This window comes from Hakea prostrata, chromosome 8, assembly GCF_041222555.1.
Source record: "Hakea prostrata isolate BN-2017 chromosome 8, UWA_Hpros_2, whole genome shotgun sequence".
In the NCBI taxonomy this organism is placed as follows: domain Eukaryota; kingdom Viridiplantae; phylum Streptophyta; class Magnoliopsida; order Proteales; family Proteaceae; genus Hakea; species Hakea prostrata.
In genome coordinates, this window is record NC_142607.1 from 47330561 (window position 1) to 47349977 (window position 19417).

The 19417-nt window shown below is 37.3% G+C and overlaps 1 protein-coding gene across 2 annotated transcripts in view; it reads left to right on the forward strand.

Moving 5' to 3' along the window:
- LOC149008265 (uncharacterized) overlaps window positions 1-19417 on the forward strand; it is a 46278-nt gene that overhangs the window by 24684 nt on the left and 2177 nt on the right. The window contains exons 2-3 of one of the 2 annotated variants that reach the window (XM_089164535.1): window positions 9152-9339; window positions 9435-9865. In XM_089164535.1, coding sequence (XP_089020661.1) covers window positions 9175-9339; window positions 9435-9865 — 596 coding nt within the window. In that variant the 5' untranslated portion in view covers window positions 9152-9174. Of the gene's footprint in view, window positions 1-8991; window positions 9340-9434; window positions 9866-19417 lie in introns of those variants that run through there. The other variant, XM_089164534.1, reaches the window with a different exon arrangement.

Genomic DNA, 19417 nt, shown 5'->3' on the forward strand with positions numbered 1-19417 from the left:
TTAAAGTGGGTTTGATACTTAAGTGGGCCACCGGTAAAAAACTCTATGTTATTTTAGAACTTTGTTTGGTTTTATTTGTTGTGTTTGCATGTATGGGCCAAAACCTAGTCTAAAGTGTTCAATGTTTATTATAATATAATAAGAAAGACTTTTTTGTGAAAATGTGCTTCAAATTCATGTGAAAGTTTATGGGTTTGATACTTCTAGAAAGAGGGGGGGGGGACAACTCCACATCCACATATAGGGAAGAGTTTCATAGATCAAATTGGCCAAATAATGCCTATGTACACTTTTCTTTTTTTATTAAAAAAAAAGTTGTTGTTTCCATTACAATTTACCTTTGTCATGTAAGTATATTCATATTGAATCTGTCATGACCAATACCTATTTGATTGAATCAATACTAGCTGATAACTATATGGGATTACAAATACATTTATAATGTATCATGTCGATGGAGACCAATATTGATTCCTTTATGTGGATCTTTATTGAAAACATTGAAATTTCATCTGGTTTAGAATGAATTTCTCATATATTCCAACGCTGGTGCAATCTGGTGAACAAACTTATATGTTCTTCTTACTTCTTCGTTACACTCAATGGTATCCCTTATGGATGTTTCACAGGGTCTAGAGGGCTTCAACAAAGTTGTCTCTTGAGCCCCTATCTCTTCCTTCTTATTATGGAAGTCTTGTCAAGAATAGTAAATGAATACATGTCTTTGAACCAATTCAAAGGGATCAAAATTGCAAGAACTACACTGGAAATCTCACACCTCTTCTTTGTTGACGATATTTTCCTGTTCTGTCGAGCAAAGATGGAGATATCTTAACCATCAAAGCAACACTAGAGTTGTTCTTCAATATAATTGGGAAGGAGATCAATGTTGAAAAAACTGGGGCTTTCTTTAGTAGGAGCATTGACCACCATAATAAATCCCAATCCTTACTCTTCTTTGAATCTCTAAAATAAGAAGAGATGCTCTCTACTTGGGAACTAATCTACTTCATGCTGCAAAAGATACAAAAGAGGGTAAATCGGTCACATTAAAATTACCTTATGGGGAGGTCCATTTGATATCCAAAAATTGCTCAGCAACATTTGGATAGGTGGCAAATGTTGGGGTAAACCAGAAAAGTTTGGCTCGACGCCAGGATGATAAAAAGCTTAACACCTCTCATTCTTATTACTCATTCAATATGAAAAAGAAAAAAATGAAAAATGAAAAGGTCATCTTATTAAAAACCCCTTCAAGAAATATGCACCAATGGATTTGCTACCTGGAAGGCTACTTCACTATTCTTTGCAGGCAAAAACGTCATGATTAGGTTTGTTCTGCAGCCGCTCTCTTTATATCATATGCAATGTTTCTGCTTCCCAAAATCTACTTGCTACAAAGATAGACTCTCTTTGTTAGAAGTTTTGGCTAGGCAAACCAAGTAAAGCAAAACAACTAACTCTCATCTCTTGGGATAAGTGTTGTCAACCCAAGGCCCTAGGACAGATCTGCCTAGCCAATATCGAACCCACCCGAATACCCAAGAGAGTCATCCATGGTCACAAGATCAAGTTTGTTGTGCAATCACAAACCAACCCATATAATAACATAATCATAAGCAAACGGACAATAGATCCAATAATTAAATAATGTCAGGAATCAAGGAATATTCCCTAAAGAGTATCAAATTGGGAATAAAATATCAAACTAGAAAGGAAGGTCAAACTATAAAGTTACATCTTTTCCAAGTTCTCTAGAAGTCCCAGTATTGTCTAACTAAGCAAAAGAAAAGATAATTAATCCCTATCAGAGCCACCACACTCTCATATGTGATATCTAGATGCTCATAAGGGTTGGACTCCATAGAAGAAGTCCAAACAAGGGCACGAGTCTCCATGTGCCTCGGAGTCCTCTCATGTTGGTTCATCATACTATTCTACTAGCGTCGAACTCTTTGGCAAAAGGGTTTCCCAATAACCTGCAAAGTAGACTAAAGATAAAATTTCAAAAGGGATGAGTTCCACTGAACTTAGCGAGACAATCAACAACATATATCCACACATTTAAGACATGAGAAAATGAATGATGATAAAATGATATGTAAGTGCAATGCAATGCAGTGATGTTCTAAATTCTAATCAATGCAAGTCTCTAACTAGGTAGACACACAATAAGGTACACCCACTGCCTCCTCTAGGTAGTCTCACACAGACCCCAACAGCCTCGACCGAACTGGGCATCACAACCAAGGTATAGGGATATCAGTCTTCTCATCGACCATGGTTGGGATTTAGGGCCACACTCTCTCACCAAGACCATTGGCTTGAGAATCAGAGCGTGTCAGGGAAATACCTAGCACAATGCATAGTGTCACACCCCACCCGACGGTATATGATCCTCCTTGAAAACCCATAGGTGTGATCCACATCCACAAGATCTCAGTTACAATATTAATAATAAATAAGGCACACAATTCCATAATCAAGAGCAAGAAAACAAATTCATTAATTACTAAAGGAATTAAGGCTCCAAAATTCCAAAATGAATACTAAGAGTATCTAAAAATAAGAATGTATAAGTGGAAGCTAAAATAAGAAATGTATCATTATTGTTTACAATTCTCTTTAAGCATTTTATCCGTTTTCTCTTCCAATCGTTCTAAAAATGGGGTCATAAGACCCTCCTTCATCCCTTTATCCCAACGACAAACAACTAGAGTCCTATTTCTATCAATGGGTGTAGTAAGACCACTCCATGCATCCACATGAAGTTTTGTGTTCATTGTAACTAGTTCCCACTGGAGTCTCCAATATCTCTTCAATGCGGTTCTCCTATAGATGCAAGGCTTCTTCTATTCTTGCATAACCATCTGAAGAAAACAAGAAATCATAAGGAATGAGTTCTAACAAACTCAGTAAGGCAACAATCACATACATATACCACGATCACATGAAAATAAAGAAATGAATAATGGAATGATATGTTATGTATGCATCGAAGAAGTCTAATTATGCAAGTCTCTATCTAGGTAGACATGCAATAAGATATACGCCAGCCCTCCTCTTGGTAGGTCTCATCACTCTGATCCCTCACGGACTTGCTACTTCTGTTGGGATCCTGGGTAAGGGGTATAGTCCACATCATCCGCCATGGCTGGGGTATAGGTCCACACTCTCTCAGCACAACCATTGGTCTAAGTAATGGTCCATGTTGGGGATTCTAAACCCAATGCAAGGCCGTACTGTGACAAACTACATGTGGTTTAGATACCTTCCCTCATGCCTAGTGCCCTTTTGATCCAGTATCCTTCTCCACCTAGGAATGCTAATCCTCATAGACTAGTTACTTCTATTAGGCAACATTCCTTAACCCTATGGTCATCCACATATCCTAAGGTGGATGCCTTTCATGTTTCCACACGACACCAAAGTCATCTTTTGGAAACCCATGATCCCAACCCTCAACATATGCAACCCTACCAATCATGATAAACAGTGGGCCACTGTGTCTCCTCACAAACTGGTTACCTCTATTGGACGCCCACAGGACCATGTCACTGCCATCACATGTCACTTGACTTCAATACCCTTGCCAAAAGGGTAGTAGCATGTGCTGGGTAATCTAACCATACATCTAGACATCCTAATCATGGAGGACTACAACTAAGAAAAGTGCATGAAGCACAAAAAACAATGGTCCATACCACAATCCCTGATGTTCAAGGGTAAGGATGCCAATCCATGTATACTCCATGTCAAACCATACCAATCTCATCATACATTAAATTAAAGTACAATAAATATCATTCATAATTAATAGTTGATCATGCATAACAGTAATTACAATAGTTATAGAGTTACAGACATGCTTAGAATAGTAAACAAATCAACACATCAAACAATCCAACTATATATGTAATTGTGTGCTTACCTAACTTAGCGAAAAAAAGTGTTGATAGATGATCAAGATTCTCACAACCAAACAATCCAGTAGATCCCAATAAACCCTTGAGTTACGTTTATTAAGATACTTTTAGGCTTAGGAATCAAACTGAGTAAAAACAACCTCAAAACAAGTTCTGGAAACAAACCAGTCGCTTAGGGTGGTTGCATGGGGTGGTTGATCCAATTGACCACGACCTCCTTAAGCAACCGCTAGGTTTTTTGGCAGTTTCCCAAGTCCAAAATTCAGACTTTTGATCATCCATCTTCGACAGATTTTTGGGATGATCTTAAACCTAAATCACATTCCTAGATCACCACACAAGCCTCTCCAATCACAAGAAACAAAAGAACTAAACACAATATGGATCTGAAATTTGACGTCTCTTTCTGAAAGTAACCACCATTAAAATAGATATGAGATATATTCTCCCGGTGATCTGATTGGAAATGAAATAAATAAATATTCTTCATCCCTTTTCATCTTCTAGTAAAGATTTGAAAGAAAATCACTCTCTAAAGATGAGAGAATTATAAGAATGAGAGAGTAGTAACTAACCTTCTTTTAGGATCCAAAAGTCAACAAAGTCTCTGAGATTCTCCACGGAATGAGGTCTTCCTTCTCCAATACGTGTGCTCTAACGTTGTAGACTGTTAGGGTTGCAGCTGTCCCTAACAGTCTACAACATTAAAATAATGCAAAATAGGGTTTAGGGGGTTTAAATAGAGTGTCGGAGGGCAAAAAAAGCAAATTTGACCATACTTTCCAATCAACCGCCAAGGGGGGTTGCTTGGCCAATCAACCGCCCCATTGTACTTTGCAATACTTGGGCGCTTTGCACTCCTGGTTGATCTTTAACATTGCTGCAAGCTTAAACAACATGTAGGAGGCTTTTACTTGGCTCTTTAACATCTTCCAATCCTAGATGTGCACCCTAAACTACATGTGCATTCTAAGGTTCCGAGGGCAATGGTCAAGCCGCAACCCCAGGTCAAGTCCATGCACCACTTTGTTAACCCACACTCAAACCTCTGCACATCATGATTCAACAAAACATAGATAAAGCATGATTCAAGATAATTTCAGATTCACTTAAGAATAAAGAAATATATAGAAACAATATATTGCACATCATTCACATTTAATAGTAGATCGTGCTTCAAAAATATGCATACATGATTGGATTTCCTCACCTGATAAGTAGAATATAACCTTTCAAAACTATATACCAAATGATGGCCTAACACATCTCAAAATATCCTAAATAATTTATGGTTTAAGTTACAATTTCATCAAAAAGTCATACTTCAAAACATAGGTTCAAAACCTAGACAGCATGGGGGTGGTTGCCTAGGGAGACCCCTCCAAATTGATCCTAGGGGGTGGTTGCTCCAACCAGAAGGGGGGTTGACGACCCCCTCGGGAGACCCTTGTCAGGTGCGTGGACAGCAACCCAACAAGGTTCCCGTTGGCTTCATTTTTCTGGTTTTTTACGGCTTTTGGATCACCCAAGGGTTCTCAAAACCTTCCCTAAACATGGTTTAACACAAAACACATGTTGATCCCGAATCTAAACAATAATTAAATAGATCTTAATCTAAGTCTTATCCAAATTCTTCCTACGAAGGAAAATTCAGCATCATAGAGTGATTGGAGAATCACTCGTATTGCTAGATCCAATTAGGGTTTTGGTTCCCTTAATTAAATCGATCTTCCCTGATTATTTCATCTGTCAAAATATCAAAAGCAATGAATTAGATTAGCTAGAAGAGTAACTTACCTTCAATTTGTGGAATAAAACTTGAATAATTTTTCGGATCAGTTACACAACTTCTTGTTTCTCCGAAACGCCTTCTCTGACATGTACAGGAGTTCTTTGACGGATGGGGAATAAAATAACACATTCTAGGCTGAACACGACTTTAAATAGGGGTCCACAAACTCAAAAACCCGAAATTACCCTTTTCCACCTGCTGACACCAGGGGTGGTCACCCACAGTGTCGTCCTGGGGAAACCCCACCCAATCGACCAGCCCAGAATTACTCCAGGAGAGGTTTTCCCAGGTGGTTGATCCATGGCACTATCTTGCCACTTTGCACACTCTATTAAAGGGTCTTACCTAAACTTAGGGACCTTCCAAATACATCATCTATGAGTTCTTAATCCATCTTCTCAGTCTATCCTTGTTCATGTCATATCTTCTTCCAAAACTCAGTAAAAACACTAGATTCTTCGTCTTCACCACGCATATCCATTGGTCTTTACTTGGATGGCCAACAACTGTCTTCTACTTGTATTCAGGGTTCTTGGATCTACAAGATGGGTTTTGAGTTAGGATCCTAGGGGATTTCACACCCTAGGAGGGTTGGGCTATAAGAGAATGGAAGGAGGGTTGGGTTGTAAGAGAATGGAAGACACCAACTTTGCACTACTTTTAAGGCAAGACTGGAGGCCACTAAATGAGCCACACTGCTTATGGGACTCCACTCTGAAGGCTAGATGCTTCCCCAAATCCAATATTTTCAACTCCAAAGTAAGAAAAAAAGCTGGGTCGTGGGCATGGACAAGTATGCAACATTATTCCAGACTTAAAAAACATGGTGGGAAAGAAAGTAGGAAACGGGGAAAATACATCTTTTTGGTAAGACTCATGGCTACCAAATGCAGAAATTGTGGCAAGAAGTTCCTCATTGAAGATGCATGGGCACCTAACACCACGATGGCACAGATGGTACACTATACTCAATTCAACAGGGAGTATCTCTCAAACTTTAATATTCCCGACCATGTTTTATCAAACCTCACTCTCAACTCTTCTTATGATAAGTGGGTATCAAACATATCCTCCAATGGCGAGTTTTCTACCAAATTGGCGGGACGAGCATTGAGGAGACAACATTACCCCTCCACTGCCCATCCCTTTTCCTAGTGGTGGAATTTCTTCTGGAAACTACCACTATATCCAAGGCTTAAATTTTTTTTTTTTGGTGTCCATTGAATGTAGGGTTGCTAACTAAACCTTGTGTATCCCAATGGACAGAGGTGCACCCTTATTGTGAACTTTGCAAAGATAAGGAGGAGACTGCTTGGCATGTTTTCCTATCATGCCAATGAACAAATAGAATTTGGGCAGCAGAATCACCAGGATTAAGAATGACATACATGGCCTAGGAATCGATCTTGCAATGATGCAGCCGGATGCTAGATGATCATCAACTAAACAAAAATATTGCCCGATGGTTCTTTTAGTTTTCATTATCACTTGTTATTTCCTTTGGGTAGAAAGAAATATTGTCACCTTGAACAAATATGAGCCCAACCCCCCCCCCCCCCCACACGAGTATTGTGACCAACATCACTAGATGGATTGGAGAACTCAAAATTGATGATACTGACCCATAAGGGAGAACCCTTGTATTGAGCATGATGGCAAAACCCTGAATAAGAAAACATGTTTCATCCTTTTAACATTTTCTCTCTCCTCTTCTCTCTTAACTTTTGTCTCCTTTATCTAAGAACGATGGCAAGGTGTCACTCAAATTATCTTCTTCACTTTGCGCAATTAATTATTTCTTCTTCTTTTTTTTTCTTCTTCATTTATAGGGATCAAGAGAAAAAGTTGGGTGGATGTGTTTCTTTTTGACTTGTAGAGCATTAACCAAAACCATTGGTTTTGTAGTTGCGAGTTCTAGAAAATGGAGTAGAAGTGAAATAAATAATAATAAATAAATAAATAAATAAGGGGGAGAGATTGTCTTGACCATGCCTTCTAATTGCCTTAAAGACTCCATCAAAGAACCCCATGGCCTGAAACATGGTTAGGATGAAATACTCCAAAACTTTTGCTAAGAATAGAGATTGTAGACCACATCAATTTGGAATGCTCTAGTTTGAATTGATTGAATCACTCCTAGCCTGCGAATGATCAAATTGATTGGCGATCCGCCTCCGACAATCAAGTTAGTTGAGTTTGAGTCGAATGAGATCTAGAGTTCTTGAGAACCCTTTGGTTTGAAAAACCAAAAAGCAGGAAAATTGCAGACTACCTTCAATGGTTTTGAAATGGCATACCTCTGCCTTCGTCTCTTTCCTATATATAGATTTTACCTTCTGTCAAGATCGCATCTAAACCGTCATATGTTTATTTCCGAATCGAAGTCCACTATTAGCTTTCAGCGTAATTCATGGTTCAACTTCGCATCGTTCTTAGACCATTGGTCAACCTGGTATGAACCGGTAGGGGCGGACCCATGATTCAACATTGGGGGGAGGGGTGGACCCATGATTCAACATTGGGGGGATGGGTGGACCCAGGTTTATAAACCTATTATTCCCTATTTTGTTCCTAGCTTCTTTTCTTTTCTGTTTTCAAGATCAGAGAAAAATATAGATAGAATTCAAACGATGAATTTAAAGTTCAGAGGAAGACTTAGAGATGATGGATTATTCCATGATTTGTTTGCTTGTGAAAGTGTTCTATTTATTATTTAATTCACAACAAACTTTTCAAAATCCAATATACAAAATCTTATCCAATGTTGTAGATGCTAGAGTTTAGATATAATAAAAGTCATAAACTTTCATATTCTATTGTGTTTTGGATTCTAGGATAGATTTTCTATTTTGTTGGGTTTGAATTTAATATTTAAATTATTACAAAAATAAATTTAATAGTTGAATTTAATTTTGTATATTAAAATTATATGCTCTCTCACTTCAACGAATCAACCACAAATAAAAATAAATAATTAATAAAAAAAGAGCAAGAAACTTTCATACAATCATACTCAAACATATTCAATATTTTAAAAAAAAAAATAATAAGAATTGGATTCATATTCAATATTTATTTATTTATTTTACAAATTGGATTTTAATGATAACAGTAAGATAAAAAAAATAAGAATGACATGTAAATCATTCATCCTTACCTTTCTAAACCCCAACCCAACCCATAGAATGAACTGCATGGGCCGATACAGGGCTAAGGAGATATCTATCATGGGCCCAACATAGAGATTAGGCCCACGGGAGAGCCATGGTTGCTTGCGCAACCAGTCTATTCTTTTCTTCCCTTGCCTTCACCGTTGCTCTCTCCAGTGTCAAGTGAAACGTCCGGCGAAATTCTCCGCAGCCAAGCTGAAGGAAACAAGCGAGAGGTGAGTTCAGAAAAAGGGAGAGGGAGGGAGAGCGAGAGAGAGAGAGAGGTGAGTGAGAAGCACAAGAACAGATGGGTGTGGATTACTATAAGGTTTTACAGGTAGACCGAAACGCCAAAGACGATGACCTGAAGAAAGCTTATCGGAAGCTAGCCATGAAATGGCATCCAGATAAGAACCCCAAAAACAAAAAAGAAGCAGAAGCCAAATTCAAGCAAATCTCTGAAGCTTACGACGTAAGATCTCTCAAATCTCTGAATCTCTAGTTCTCAATCCTATTTCTATCTCTTCTCAATTCGTATCCTTAATTTGTTCGATTAATTTTGAAAAGGTTTTGAGTGACCCACAAAAGCGAGCGGTATATGATCAGTATGGTGAAGAAGGACTCAAGGGTCAGGTTCCACCGCCTGGTGCTGGTGGGTTTTCTGGTATGTACGATGCCGGTGCTGGTGGACCAACGACGTTCCGCTTCAACCCAAGGAGTGCTGACGATATATTCTCCGAGTTCTTTGGTTTTAATTCTGCTCCTTTCGGAGGTATGGGAGACATGGGTGGCCGTGGTGGCGTTCCTAATTTCTCGAGGAGTGTATTTGGGGAAGATGTCTTCTCTCAGTTTAGGGGTGGAGGCGGTGAGGCTTCTGGTTATGCTGGTCTCCGAAAGGCTGCCCCTATTGAGCGAACTCTCCCTTGCAGTTTGGAGGACTTGTATAAGGGAACCACCAAGAAGATGAAGATTTCTAGGGATGTCACTGATTCTAGTGGGTGAGTTTTATTTCCTTGGTTTTGTTTTTGAGGTTTAGTTTGATTTGGATGAGTTGTTTGTTTGTTTTTTGTTATGATGATAATGTATGAATGGCAAGTTTAAGTTTTTCAAGTTTTGTCGATTCTAGATCTCTCATATTCATCATTTTCATTGTGGGATGATTTATGGTTAATGGATTGAGAAAGTGCAGAGTGGTCAGCTACTCGGTTCTATCTTTCTGCATTCCTCTTTAATACCTGTTACTACTGTAGTATTTTCTTTTAACTGGACGGCAGATGGTGTATCATTAATTGTCAGCGGAATGACAAATATAGTAGATAATTTGGATTGTTTTCAGATCAAAGCAAATCCTCATTCATACATTCTCAGTACTAAACCTGAATCTTTATAGGCCAAATAAGTGTTTTTCTTTACCATCTGAATTCAAAGATTCAGTGAACTTGTATTTGTATCATATGGGTTATGCTTTCCTCCTTTGATTGAATCAAATTTTATTTTTGTTAATTTATTTAGTTTTATTCCTGTCCAGGTATTTATCTGTTTGATCCCACGTATCTTTCAAAACGATCATGCATTCTCAAAGTAATATGTGTTGTAACAATTATCTGTGCTTCTTTCATTATTTATTTGAAAGTAGTTGTAAGTATGGAAAAAGAATCATGGATTATACCTTATACACTTTATTTCTTTATCTTTTTTATATCACTAGCTTCTGAGATCATACCTGAGGTTAAGTTTTGTTATAAGATTTGAGAATATTGATGTCATTTCCATATGCATTTTGATTTGGTTTGGGAGGTGGTTGAAGGGTAAGAATTATTTGCATTGTTGAAAACATACATAAGAAAATGCTTTTTTATGGGGCTTAAAGAAAAATATTACCTACTGAGGAGATGCATGCTAGCAATCCTTTCATACATGTTATTGCTGGCATACATAATATAGATGGGATGATGAAAGAATAGTTCAAGGCAGGAGCCACTTCAATACCATCATCAACACCTTGCAGATGATAAAAAATAAAGAGGGGGGTTGATGTAATATAAAGTATGCAGAGCTAGATTTCTCTCCAATGCTCGCAAGCCTCAAATCATGAAGGAACAAGAAACCGTAATTCTAACGGGGAAAACAGTTTCATTAAAAAACTCAAGGTGCTTTATTTCATCTAAAATGACCATTATGGAAGGAGATTGGATTACACAGGAAAGATAATTATAAACTAAGCAGGAAATGAATTTATGTAGAAAAATAAATAGGAAAATGCTATCCCTTCAAAACGACTCCTTTCAGAAGTCTTATAGGACTAGCCCTTCTTGCTTTAGCATCAATTGAATGGTAGGGAAGGTGTCTATTTTCATTCGATAAAAGCTTTTTTAGAAGCTATACGTCTTTCTATATCTTGTGCTATGAAGGGATAGGATTCAGCCAAATAAGCGTCCTAGCCAAGGGCTGATATTATGAAATTGTGCACAATTTGGAGGCTTTGTAGTGATACTTTGAAGAATAACCAAATGGTGAGACGAAGTTGGTGTATCTCTCTTATTAGGAAGGCAACCAACCTCTTTTGGATAGTTCAAAGAGATAATATAGGATTCAACAAACTCGAAGTATCCCCTTCATTTAACTGACTCAAGAAGGGGGCGGGCCTTGGCACAATGGTCAGTGGATCACAGTTGTGGCCTAAGGTCAAGGTATTGAAACAACCTCTCAACAAAAAAAATTTCGGTAAGGCTGCATAGGAAAAATGTCCTTCCGGACTTTGCTTTTGTGGAAGCCTTTGACACCGGTTTCACCCTTTTATTAAGGAAGATGACAATTATTTACATAAAAATTGCACCCTTTCCTCCTCTAATCCATCACTTTGGAAACTTCTATTTACTCCTACTCGACACCCCTTCCACTTTACCGTACTAATCACTTACATTATTCAGATCAAATACTTATGTGCATACCAGGATATAACCTTCCCCTTTAAATTTTGGTCTCTTCATTGAGACCAGTTGTAGGAAAAGAAAAGGCACACCAAAAGATTTAAATGATTCTGACCTGGATACCAAATCTTCTTGGGGTAAATCTGAAAGTGCTTCTACTGAGGAATTTACTTAAATGTACAAAGCAATGACGCCTGCTTAGTGGGAGGTAGCTGCCCTCTTCTCGGTTAATTCAAGAGATAATTTATGATTCCACACACTCGAAGTCTCCTCTTCATTCATACCAACTCTTTTTAATTAAGATGACAAATAGTTACAGAAAACTAAACCTTCTCCTCTGCTACTCCATTTCTCTATTAACTTATATTAACTCCTACTATGATTGAACATCTACTTAATCATACTAAATACTTACATTTTTCGATTAAATGCTCGCATATATTCCTGAACATAACACGTAGACAGATTAAATGCATGAATTCAACTCCGAAAAGTCAGTCCAATTTATTAGTTAGACAGCCTGTAGACTTGGCAGCATTTCCAAAACGGTATTATGGATCCCATAACTCCAACCTGGCTAAAAGTTATGGCCGTTGGAAGTTGATCTGGAAAATTGATATCTTCATCCTATCTGGTGGTCTTCTGCTGGTCCAACTGACCCTCGAGTGCTCTGGGGACCTCCTCTTCATCATAAAAGAAGAGAGAAGGGGGATGGGGGGGGGGGGGGGGTTCTGCCTGCCGGCAATAGTGTCCTAGATGCATCTCAAAAATTTTGTTAACATAAAGTCAGCCCCATTTTTTGTTCAGTGCCGATAGGCTTATCAGCACTTGTCACACAAATCCTTGAAAATAACTGATTCTGCTCAACACTCTCTCAAGCATAGTTTCTACCAAAATGCCTGCATTTTTTAAAACCGAAATGAAATTTCAATTATTTCGTAAAAGTTATAGGTTTCAACCGAAATTTCAAATGTTTTGACCAAAATTTCGACCATTTCAACTTGTTTTTTCTCAGTTTTTGTTGATTTCTATCACATTTTCACCTAATTTTCAGGACTCCTTTGCCTTCAAGCACATTTTTTACTCATCTTTTGCCTCCAAACACCTTCTAAGACACAACAACTACAAAGGAAACTCCGGCAGCAATAGAATGTGATATATGAGCCATACTCAACAGTTCCAAACTTCCTCTCTTTTTTTTTTTTTTTTTTTTTTTTTTTTTTTTTTTTTTTTTTTTTTTTTTTTTTTTTTTTTTTTTTTTTTTTTTTGTTTTTTTTTTTTTTTTGTTTTGTTTTGTTTATGCTTTAAATGATCTTCTATTGCCTTAAAATTATATATGCTTAGCCTAGGACTATGATAGTATGATCTATGATTTTTTTTGTTAGAATTTTTTTTTCCTTATTTGCTACCATTTTTTCATTTTTTTATTTTAAGAATTATTTTCTGAATTATGTATTTTTCAAAATACATATGTATATATGATATATGGGCTTCAGCTGAACATATGTGAGACACCATGACTTGATTCAGTTGATCATTTTATTTGTTGACTTGTTGTATATGTAACCATTCTATCAAACAATTCATGTATGCTGATGGTTCTATGTTTGTATGCAATACAATTTGCACTTGCTGGAACCAGTCTTTTATTAGTATACTTGAATGATAATTTTTCATTGGTTTTTTTGGCAAAATACTAGTTCCATTGTGTTTTTATGCTATAAATAGGTGGGAGGCAAAAAATCAGATGAAATGGACGTCATATAAGCCCCGAAACCTTGGGTCAAAATTTTAAAAAGAAATCATATGTTTTGCCAAAATTTCGGTCGAAACCTAAAATTTTGGCCTTTTCATGGGTCGAAATCTTGCTTTCGACCGAAATTTGTTCCTTGCTCTCAAGATTGAGTGGAGAATATCTCTCTTGAAGAATTTTATTTAGTCAAAAGGAAACAACTGATTACATGTAATGGCATTAAACAAAAGGGGGAAAAAGGGAAATGAAACATATATTTTCGTTAATTGGCTGTAAAGTCTACCCTTACACTAAACTGTAATTACAACAGGTTTTAAATATAATCGAAACCTGTAAAAACTGGTCAAAACCTTTCAAGATGGGGGATTTTTTAAATATGGAGACATTTTGTCTCCATTTTCATGGAAATCAAGACAACTCTCAAATTTCGCTCCATGGTCCTAAACTTCTGGTCTGGCAAGTGGTGGTAGTTTACGTAGGATATGATGTTAAATTTTGATTTGGCTGGATAAATTACAAAGATATGGCTTAATTTCCTATATTCTTCCTTCATTTAATTCCAAGTTTGGTTAGATTTATATATTTGCAATTGAATGTTCTTATATTCACAGTAATTGATCCAGTTTCAGACTGGTCCAACTGATTTTTAAATCCCCCCCCCCCCCCAAACCACAAAAAAAGAAGGGAAAAAAGAAAAAAAGAGTGGTCCAATCATTTTTGGTCGAACCCCAAAAGAACCGGTTCTATGGGGTTTGGTCCAACAAGAATTGGACTTAATTAAGTATTATATTTCAGTTTTAAGTTTAGTCCTTTATTTGTTCTGTTCTTCGAACATAAGAGTGAAGCAGACTTTGGTTAGGATTTTGATTTCAACTGAGATTTGTGATTCATTTCATTTCCTTTAAATAGATTGTATTATGATACAGTTGACAGATTGAATAGATTAAAGAGTTTTGTTTTTAATTGAGAGATTTCCTTCCCTTGTTCTTCTACTTCCCGCTTCCTATTCTTCTCATTCCCCTTCCTGTAAGAGCCCAGGATTGCAGCCCCATATAAGGCCTGATTCAGTAATATGTCGTAGAACTCAAGACTTTAATATTGTATGAGAATTTGATTGAATTCACGTTGCAAATTGACTTTGCTCATGGTGGCGATTGTTTGTCTGCTTTGCTGGTCAAGCATTGCTACCCCATTTTCTCTGTTCTTCTATTCTTCTTTTGTTTCCCATTTTATTACTAGTTTTATTTCCCCCAATAAAGTGTTCTAACGATACAAACAGTCATGTTTGTGCGTTGTTGTTTCTCATCTGTTCCTATTTCTTTCTTATATGTTGTGCATGGATTGGCTTTACATATGCAACCGTTATCCTCTGAATCTCATATTTGAAATCTTAATGTCAAATTGAGATCAAATTTGATCTTGTCCAGGGGTTGGCTTGGTTTGGTTATAGCAGTCCTTTGCCTCCTTTATAGCTGCTGGTTGAGTTGTTGGTGATATGTTCAAGAGACCTAATAATGCTGAACTTTCCCTTGAGACAACATACTCGACTGAGGCATATATAGAAGAAGCTCCCTCTTTACAAGGTGTCAGATTTCTGTCGTTTTAGTTCATTCCCGATGTAAAGGATGACACACATCCAGCTCCCCCCACCTTTTTTTTTTGGTTTAATCCCTTTTATAGTTGAAGTTCCAAAAGACCTGTCCTTTGTTATTATTCTAAACTGCTCTTTTATGTATTTTCCAAGTTAGTCCTAAATCTATAAATCATATGCATTTGGTCTTCCAACTGGTCTTTCTGAACATACTTTTACATTTTCTTTAAATGCATTTCTGCCACTCCCTTGTGGATTTCAACTTATTTAAAGAAGTGGCACCCTCTTTGTAAACATTGAATTATTCATCGTGTTGCCTTTTAACCTTGGATGTTGAGTGTTTCTTTGCTTGGTTGGGCCGACAAGCGACCTAATAGGGGGGTTATTCCATCCCAGGCTTGAGCCACTTTTGCCTTCATAATAAATTCACAAGTAACTGTTATCAAAGTAAGGATTTGCAAATCATAAGAATAAGACATAACTGAGCAATAGGGTTTTGTTTTATGAGTTTATTTCACCCCTTCCATTTTCTTTGAAGTTCTATGTGCTTCTAGTAGCTTCCAAACTTCCTATGAAATCCCATGGGTATTACATAATTTGTGTCTTTTTGTTTTTATCAAGAGTTTAGCATTCGACTACCTATGTAAGCCTGTGTTCCCCACACAGGTGAACAAATGAGTAAATTTTTTCTCTCAAGCTTTCAGCTATTGCCATGTGGATTTACTTCTTTAAAGGTGGATTCTACTTCAACTGATTTTTCCTCATTTGTATCATATTCTTGTTTGTATTACAGTTGCTACTTTAGCATGCAATTTCTTTCTATCCATCATTCAACCACCTAAACAAAATTATATGTCTATATCCCAATTTATCAACCCCAATGGTCCAAACTTCACTTTTTTATTCACCATGAAACTGTTTGCTAGTACTTTCTGTGCCTGCATATTAGAACCTATTCTACCCTTGCAAACACTTCCACAGTCATACCTTTGACCTCTTTAAACAATATCTAAGGTCTTCTAGTTCCAACAACAACCCAACCTAATCCCAACTAAACAGGGTCGGCAATGTAGATCCTTGCCGTTGATGTGAACCAGATTCAGGGCCGAAATGGGGCTAGGGTGGCTTCCCCATACCCTACAGCCCTCTAGTACCGGCAGGGGTATTTTGGTAGTTTTTCTATATTTTGGTTGAGTGCACTTAAGAGTTTAGTTGGGCCTAGTATGTTTGTGGGACCCTAGGTCTACTTTTATTTTTTGAGTTTGAGTGATTATTTGTTAAGTTACCTTGTTAGGTTGGGATTCCTAAGTTGTAAGGAAGTCCTCGAGTTTTGTTCTACTTGTTGCAAGGACATCTCTCTCTTAGATTTCAATTTGGACTCTTTCAGAGTGAGATATGAAAGAATCCTTGTGAGTATGAGTCCTTAGTCCAAATAGGGGTTTTTAATTTGATTTATTTTCTAAATTAGAGTCCTAGTGTGAGTTCCTTCTAAAGGCTATAAATAAGCCTTTCTATACTGTGGTATTGAGAGTTTATGATTAATGAAAGTACAGCTGAGAATTGGAGAAGCAAAGCTTGGAATCATGGGTTCCATTGTAGGAAGCCTGTGGCAGCATTAGGGAGGGAGTTTCTGCAGAGTTTTAATTTTATATTTGGGAGTAGATTAGATGAAGAAATAGGGACTAGGATAGATTCCATGTACGCCTCTTGCATTGTGTTGCTCCCACATTTTGAAAAAAAATGCTAGTGCAACCTTCAAAGTGAATATGTTAACTTACAACTTAAAAATAAATAAATGACCCCTATAACCCAGTTATATTGCTCCATATAATCCATTTAATGACTATCCTTTACTCTTTCCTCCTCTTCTTAAAACACCACCAGACCTAACCTTTAACAATCATGGCTAAGACCCCAGCTTATGTGCCTTCCGTCCCATTTTGTTATGTTTCACTACCTTTGCTGAAATAACCGTCCATGTTTTTCTCTCTCATATTAGCCGACCTGCAGCTCCTACCTTTCACTATTGCAGACTGTTAGAACCAGCAGAGGTCTGTGGATTAGATACAATACCAAGTACAAGGGTTTGCCTCTGGGACTTCTTCAAGATTGCCAACCACCTTCTTTGGGTTCTTTACCTGCATTTTATGTTTTCCTTGGGCATTAAAAGCAGTTGTATAAAACCACAAGTCTGCCTCCAATCCATCAATCTTCACTAACAAGGCGTTGGAATGGTCACACCGCAGGCAGTACACTGGCTGTTGTTCTTTGCCGAGATCCTCCAATCATCATATTGTTCTTCCTTGTTTATCCTCCTTCAAACACCTGATTTATCTGACTCTGGTTCGTGGCAGAGCTGTACCTCCTCTCTTTAGCTGTTTCACAAGTCTTATTTTGTTTTTACCAAAAAGTTAAACTCTGATGCATCATTGAAATGTTTGGTTTCTTCCTGCCTCGAACCAGAAAGGTTGACGTTATGTGATATTGGTTGTCTGACTCATATTGAACTTAACAATCCAAAACTGAAGTTTCTTTGGAAAATTCTTTATTATATGCCTTAGAGATATAAACTGTTAGTTTATGCATATTGCTGTGCAACAATTAAGATTTGTAATCACCAACAGGAAACATGCAATTTTATTAAGATTATTGGCTCTCTACTTGGTATACAAGTGCTTTACTTGACAGCCTTTTATCTACAGGTAATGGAAACTTGTGACATCCATAGTTACTCGGCTGTTCGACAAAATCTTTTATCTTTACTTCTGCTGGCATTTTGTTACAGTCCTTAGCTGATACCGATGTGGCAAGGATGCTGCCTTTTACCCAAAGTTCAGGATTTCATTTTGGCCACCTCGAGACGACCAAAATCTCGCAAAACCTGGTACAAATTCTGCCAGGTTTTGGTGGTATGTTTGGTGTTTTATGCATTTTATAGGTCTCGTTATTTTTGGACAACCTATTTTAGGACCTATAAACTCTAATCAATGGTTAGTTTTTGGTTAAAAAAGGACCTACAATGTTCTATTGGATTTGCACTCTTCTGTGTCTATGCAGTCAAATCTGAACACATCTAAACTTAGCACTCTTGTGTGTGTCTATGCGGTCAAATCTGAACACATCTAAACTTTCTCAGACTGTAAATTCACATTCATGGAAATCCTATTTTAGGCTATTTTAACACATTTAAATGATCATATTGCAAAAATAGTTACCTAGATAGGTGTTTTGTCTTCCAAAATTCCCGAGACTCCTGGGCGAAATTTCATCAAAATTCCAGTCAACCAGTAAATTTCATTTCGCAAGCATGTTTCGTTTCGGTGAGCTTGAAACACTTCGTGAGTTTTCAAATCATGCTTCTACCTTTGTTTCACACCTGTTCCTTTATGCAGATATGGTTTCTAGTCAATGTCTGCTGCTGTCTTAGATTTCTGTGATTGTTGGATTTTTCAGAATTGTAAATTCCTCTTTTCTTTCTCTCTTTGGTAAAGGCGACCGAGCTGGCAACAACAGGAAGCAAGGGCACCATCATTAATGGCTCTGCATTTTGTGTTGGGTTTTTTTGCGAAAATGGTATAATCATAAGTTTACCCTTCTTCTAGGGTAGTTTGGCCTCAATGAAATCTAACCTGATGACATCATTTACCAAAAAAAAACTGATGATATATCATCACTTAGAAGGAATCAGTTAATAGAGTGGATTAACTTGATAATAAAGCATAGTAGAGAGGGTGCTACATTATATTTTTTCGATGCGTAGGAGGTACCTTATATTATGTGAACTTTACCCTAATTGTTATGATAGTTTTCAATGGGTACCAGGATAGGCAATTTTGCTTTTTTCATCCTCTATAGTTGTGAAGGTTCTAATTAGGCAGGGTAGAACTAGTTCAAAAGGGGAGTGAGCTTCTCTAAAACTTTTAGTCATAAAAGCTGTAGTAAAAGAATAAGGAAGTCGCCAACGCAGAGCTGTTCTAGTGGTTGAAACCAACACCTCTTAGTGAAGAGGTCGTCGGTTTGACTCTCGCTGAGGCATATTAATATCCCATCCCCTGGCTTAATAAAGCCCCTTTGAACCAAAAAAAAAAAAAAAAAAAAAAGAATAAGGAAGTCAGGAAGGGATGTCATGATAACAGGAAGTTATCTAAGGCAGTGGGTGTCCTTTGTTTCTGTGTCTTTAGTCATTTCCTTTCTGAAGTATGAACCTATTTATTTTTTCGACCTCTGTGCAGCCAAGTTGAATGGACAACTTGAGACTTCTGATAAAGAAAGCAGG